We start from the raw sequence: 6,699 nt of genomic DNA on the forward strand, positions 1-6,699 counted from the left end.
TACATCTGGGACTGTTTGTCTGTGTCTACATCTGTGACTGTTTGTCTGTGTCTACATCTGTGACTGTTTTTCTGTGTCTACATCTGTGACTGTTTTTCTGCGTCTACATCTGTGACTGTTTTCTGTGTCTACATCTGTGACTGTTTTCTGTGTCTACATCTGTGACTGTTTTTCTGTGTCTACATCTGTGACTGTTTGTCTGTGTCTGCTGATCCATGGGTTGTTCTTGCACGAATTCAGAATTGCCGTTGTTGTCTGCTTCGCGTCTCTGATTGGGATCGGAGTTCATTGCTTACTAACATCAATACACTAGTGTCCCAGTGCATCAATACATCAGTACACAATACATTAGTGTCTCTAACGTATTAATACATTAGTGTCTCGAAGGTAGTAATACATTAGTGTCTCTAATGCATTCATACATCAATGTCCCTAATTTATCAATACATCAGTATCTCAGCACATCAGTGTCACGGTGTTGCAGTGTGTGACATATGCGACTGCAGTTGCTGTCTGCTGCGTCTGCTAGTAAATGGCTGTTCTTGTTTCTCTACGTTGTCCCATTTCGACTGCATCTCCCCACACTGCGCTGGTTCTTTTTCTCTTTTTTGTGTCCCAACGTTTACTCTTCAATAAGTTTAAGCCTCGACAATGCCCCACGTAATTCTACCCCATGTGTCTCCCAATGACCAGGTGTCCCCGTTGTTTAATTTCTGGGCTTACATTGTCCCGTTTTCCTTGTGTCTCCCAATGACCGGGTGTCCCCGTTGTTTAATTTCTGGACTTACATTGTCCCGTTTTCCTTGTGTCTCCCAATGACCCGGTGTCCCCGTTATTTAATTTCTGGGTGTCTATTGTCCCGTTTTCCTTGTGCCTCCCAATGACCCGGTGTCCCTTTTATTCGCATTCGGGTGCAGCATCGTGGGTATCTACGACCCACCGCGGACAGGCGTGGACCAATCCATCGCGCGGCTGCAGAAGAGTGGCGTGACTGTGTGCATGGTCACAGGGGATGCCCAGGAAACGGGTGGGTGGTGCCACGGGTTGTGTGCACTCGATGTGTTGTCTTGGGCTTCAGGGTTGTAGGGTTTGCGTTGACGATGCGCATATGTATAGCTGCTGCATCGCAATGCCACTGAAGATAGGCCAGTGGGACGATACACACCCCCTGCATACCTACTGCTTGTTACTTATTTCTTGGACTGCTTGATATATCACCTATGTGACTGCTATTGTGTAACGTCTATGTGCTGTAAGTTGGGCCTATTGCGTAACGTCTATATGCTGTAAGTTGGGCCTATTGCCTAACGTCTATGTGCTGTAAGTTGGGTCTATTGCGTAACGTCTATGTACTGTAAGTTGGGCCTATTCCGTAACCTCTGTTTGCTGTAAGTTGGGTCCGCATATGAAGTCGATTCAGCTGGTGCAATTGTCTTCATTGTGCAGATTGGGTCGATATCTTAGGTTGCGCAAAACCAATCACTACACAGCTACTTTCACGTGACGCTTCGCAGGAGAAGGCTTGCATAGTGTGCGTTCACAAAGCTCTTTTTCTCAACGTTGTGCTTGCCTACCCGGCGCTTTGGTTCTCTTTGGCAGTGTCTTCATCTACATAGTTATACTCCAGTGTCTTCATCTACATAGTTATACTCCAGTGTCTTCATCTACATAGTTATGCTCCAGTGTCTTCATCTACATAGTTATACTCCAGTGTCTTCATCTACATAGTTATGCTCCAGTGTCTTCATCTACATAGTTATATCTTAGAGCCATCCTTCCTGAAAGCGGGAGCCCTACTCCAGTGTCTTCATCTACATAGTTATACTCCAGTGTCTTCATCTACATAGTTATACTCCAGTGTCTTCATCTACATAGTTATACTCCAGTGTCTTCATCTACATAGTTGTACTCCACTAAGGTCACATATATCTACACCACTTGTCCTACCCAAAACTGCTGTGGGTGAGCCATACGCTAACACACCACAGTCAATCCCGCTGGTACCTACACGAACGTACTTCAGAAATACACACGCTCACTCACTACCCAACCATCCACGAGTCTGCTTAACAGTGGAACCTCAATTGTGCTCAGGCGACCGGTAGTGCACATTGCACTCACACCTGTACCTACATCACTGTACCTCCATCCCTGTACCCACATCACTGTACCTCCATCACTGTACCTACATCACTGTACCTCCATCACTGTACCTACATCCCTGTACCTATACCACTGCACCTACATCACTGTACCTACATCCCTGTACCCACTTCACTGCACCTACATCACTGTACCTCAATCACTGTACCTCCATCACTGTACCTACATCACTGCACCTACACCACTGTACCTACATCACTGCACCTACACCACTATACCTCTCCATCACTGTACCCACATCACTGCACCTACATCACTGTACCTACATCACTGTACCTCCATCCCTATACCTACATCACTGTACATACATCCCTGTACCTACATCCCTGTACCCACATCACTGTACCTACATCCCTGTACCCACATCACTGTACCTACATCCCTGTACCTACATCATTGTACATACATCCCTGTACCTACATCCCTGTGCCTACATCACCGCGCCTTCCCATCGTGCAGCCATGGCCATTGCCACCAAGATAGGCATCTACACTGAGGGCAGACACGGTGTGCTGTCGGGCAGTCAGATGGAGCAGATGAGTGGCGCTGAGTTGGAGAATGCCGTCGTGTCTACGCGCGTGTTCTACCGCACGTCACCCAGACACAAACTCAAAATTATCAACGCCTTCCAGGCCAGAGGGCACGTCGTGGCCATGACAGGCGACGGGTAGGGGCTGTGTGTGTATGATATAAGAGTGTGTGTATGACAGGAGAGTGTGCGTGTGAGAGACGAGTGTGTGTGTGTCAGGAGAGTGTGTGGTGTATGTGGTGGTGCGGTGGTGGACAGGCGTGTCGGACTATGCCACAGATGAATCTTGCTGATCTGTGTGCTAGTCGTGCGTTGATTGTGTGTGTTTGTTGTGTTTTGTGATTGTGTGTGCTTTGTTGTGTTTCGTGATTGTGTGTGTTTGTTTTGTTGTTTCTCCGTGTATTTACATTTGATTGCCATCTGATTGCTCCATACAGCATTGGGTTGATCTGCTTGTGTGTCTTCTAACTCTCTTACCACGTAGTGTCACAACGCTAACCTTCGCCGTCCCTTGATTGTGTTATCTGCAGCGTGAACGACGCACCCGCCATGAAGCAGGCAGACATCGGTGTGGCCATGGGCACCACAGGCACTGACGTGTGCAAGGAAGCAGCTGACATGATCCTGATTGACGACGACTTCTCGACCATCCTCAGCGCCATCGAGGAGGGCAAGAGCATCTTCTTCAATATCCGCAACTTCGTCCGTTTTCAACTGAGCTCGTCAGCTGCAGCCATGGGCACTGTCGGTGGGTCTGGGTGGGTGGGTGGGGTGTGTGTGGGTGTTCAGCGAATGCCTATGACTTGTATCTGTAGGCTCGAGTGTTATCTACACCTGGTTGTGCCCATATAATCCCTCGAATATAGAATGTGGAAGTGAGAATCATGTGACCCTCTATATGTGTACTGTATAGGCTAGTGCAAAATATCCAACAGATTTACTTGCTGAATGCACATTTCCTTACCAATTTTGTGTCTAATTTAGAAGGTTAGGGTATGTGTGGCATGGGTTGATAGATGCGACTACCATCTCGGTGCTCAGACAAGATGGATATCTTTTGAACACTGAGTGTATACACATGTGGACGTTTCTCAAACAACGCTTTGAATTAAGTAGTTAGATGTTTATGTGTCTGTGCATGTGTATTAGTATATATATGTATATATGTATATATGTATATATATATATATATATATGTGTGTGTCTGTGTATATGTGTGTATATGTGTGTGTAGGTATATATATATATATGTGTGTGTGTGTGCGTGTATGTGTGTATAAAAACATGCGCAACCGGTTTATTGTCCTCATATTTCATACGGGCTCTAACATTCACCAAGTTTGCTCCTTTGCTTGCACCCATATCCGCAGGTATTGCTAATTTGTTAGGCTACCCTAGTCCGCTGAATGCCATGCAAATACTCTGGATCAACATTATCATGGACGGCCCACCGGCACAGAGTTTGGGCGTAGAGCCCGTCGACCAAGATGTCATGAAACGCCCCCCACGCGCACTCAGTGAACCAATCATCACACGGTCACTGCTGGAGAACGTTGTGCTGAGTGCCGTCTTCATCATTGCGGGGTCGTTGTACGTCTTCACGCACGAGATGGGCGATGTAAGTCATGTCGCATGTGCGGTGGACGGTCGCCATTGGTGTGGCGTGTGCTCGTGTGCTGCTGAGTGTATCTTTTTAACAAACAGTTTGTGGTGTTATGTGCTGAGTGTATCTCTTCACAAACAGTTTGTGGTGTTATGTGCTGAGTGTATCTTTTCACAAACAGCTTGTGGTGTTATGTGCTGAGTGTGCAGTTCGGCATGTTTAACATTCGCAACCAACTACTGACACCGTGTCACACGCTGCTGTCATCGTGCTTTACGCTCCTCAGGCAACAGAAGTGAGCGCCAGGACGACTACAATGTCATTTACGACGTTTGTGATGTTCGATATGTTCAACGCCATGTGCTGTCGCTCGGCTGACAAGTCAATATTCAGGATTGGATTCTTCACCAATGTCCCACTGTGTTGGGCGGTATGTTGTCTATTGTGGTGTTGTGTGCTTGTGTGTGTTGTCTATTGTGATGCTGTGTGCTTGTGTGTGTTGCAGGGGAGTGAACCCGCTACACTCGCACGTCAATTGTGTATAATACAAGTCTGGTTAGATGGCTGAACAGCTTCATTTGCAGCATCGCTGTACTTTAGATTGGATGTGAATAGTATTATACGATGCGACATGTTCGAGGTTATAATGAATGTTATAAAATGTCTATGATGTTTCTATGTGAATTGTCTGTAATGATATTTATACAAAATGTATATAAAATGCACATGGAATGTTCCTAAAGTTTCTATATAAATTGTTTATAGAATGTTTATATATAACGGCTATATAAATGTCTATAAAGTTTCTTTATAAATTGTCTATAGAATGGAATGTTTATATTTAGCGTCTATGTAAAATATTTATATATAAATGTCTATAAAGTTTTTATATATAATGTCTGCATATATCGTCTATGTAAAATATCTATAAAATGCCTATAAAGTTTCTACACACTAAGGTTGTGAAACATATCAACCCCTAAAACTTTAACCCTTCATCTCCAAAACTCTCAAGACACAAACACGGTCTTCTCCACTCACGACACAAGCACTCACACGCGCATTTGCGATCCACCTTTCTACGCAGGTGGGTGGATCTATCGTAGGGCAACTGCTGGTCATATACTTCCCTCCTCTGCAGAGTGTGTTCCAGTGTGAAGCGTTAGAGCTGTCAGATGTGGTGTTCATTGTGATACTGTCGTCGTCTGTTTTCTGGGCGGATGAGCTACGCAAAATGTTCTATGGACGCGGGCCATCACATACCCATAGTCGATAAACTAGTGAATAATAAAAATTAATTCTCATAAGTCGATAAACTAGTGAATAATAAGAACTAATTGTCATAGAAAGAAACTCAGGCAAATACAGCACACGCTGATAGGACGACTAAACTTGTGTACTTGTACATACTAACGGGACAGGCACCTAATTAAATAGTTGCGCAACTGTTGCAGTATGGGGTTGGAGCTGTCTGGGCATGCCGCAGCGTTTCATATACCAGAGGGTTTTTTTCATAGCCTTCTAACTCAAACAGAAGGCTATGGGTTTTTCGCCTTCAATATAACGTTTTCAATTGTCTCGGTTGTCGGGAGCACTGCATGCTCAGAAACCACGTGATAGAATAGTTCGTAATATGAGAGCACTGAATTGCCCAGGGCAGGTGTAGTGAACAAATTCAAGTACATACCCTACATTTTCTTGTGACTTATTTTTTTAGGGTTTGATTCAAGTACATACCCGGCATTTTCTTGTGATTTATTTTCCTGTGTTACTAAATTACGCGCCTGCGGCCATTCATCCATCATAATAGGCTGTTTTAGACCTTGTGCCAAAATAATCGTGTCGTGGGGTGCTAAATCACCCGTCATATATTCCAATGCTTTCCATTGGAGGGGTGTGTACATGCATGACTATATGGAAAGTGGACAGTGTAAAGATGGAATCGATTATTGTAGGGTTAGTAATTTTGTTTTGTGTTTGCTATGTAGCATGTGAGAAAGTCCATGCTTCACTAGTTGTTGTACGTTCTATCGTAGATGAGTGCGTGAGGCGTGCTCTGATTGATGCTCTCATGCGTGTGGCTATGACTACATATAGTATTAATGGCTATGACTACATATAGTATTAATGGCTATGACTACATATAGTATTAAAACTGTGATCTTGGTTCGTGTTCGTTCAGCACTCGCCACACGTGTAGCTGCGATGGAGATGATCATGCGTAGCAAAATGACATCCATTCCACGCTCAGCTCATGTGATCGCACCCGCACGCGCACATTCACCACTATAGCCCAATTACGAAAGCCTCTATCGCAGCAATAGAACACTACCTAGCCATACTCGCAGATGCTACACAAGCCTGTAAGACCGCATATATATATACGCGTGTCTTCAAAGGCCGT

The 6,699-nt window shown here is 44.8% G+C and overlaps 1 protein-coding gene across 1 annotated transcript; it reads left to right on the top strand.

Annotated features, from left to right (window-relative positions):
* Positions 1–2,624: 2,624 nt before the first annotated feature.
* Positions 2,625–5,571, top strand: SARC_00740 (hypothetical protein; the record flags this gene model as incomplete). The annotated part of the gene is made up of 5 exons (XM_014305544.1): positions 2,625–2,830; positions 3,223–3,440; positions 4,063–4,314; positions 4,589–4,725; positions 5,383–5,571. 5 exons carry the CDS (start codon positions 2,625–2,627, stop codon positions 5,569–5,571), a joined length of 1,002 nt encoding a protein of 333 aa, XP_014161019.1.
* Between the last annotated feature and the right edge of the window lie 1,128 nt (positions 5,572–6,699).

This window comes from Sphaeroforma arctica, assembly GCF_001186125.1.
Source record: "Sphaeroforma arctica JP610 unplaced genomic scaffold supercont1.26, whole genome shotgun sequence".
NCBI lineage: Eukaryota > Ichthyosporea > Ichthyophonida > Sphaeroforma > Sphaeroforma arctica.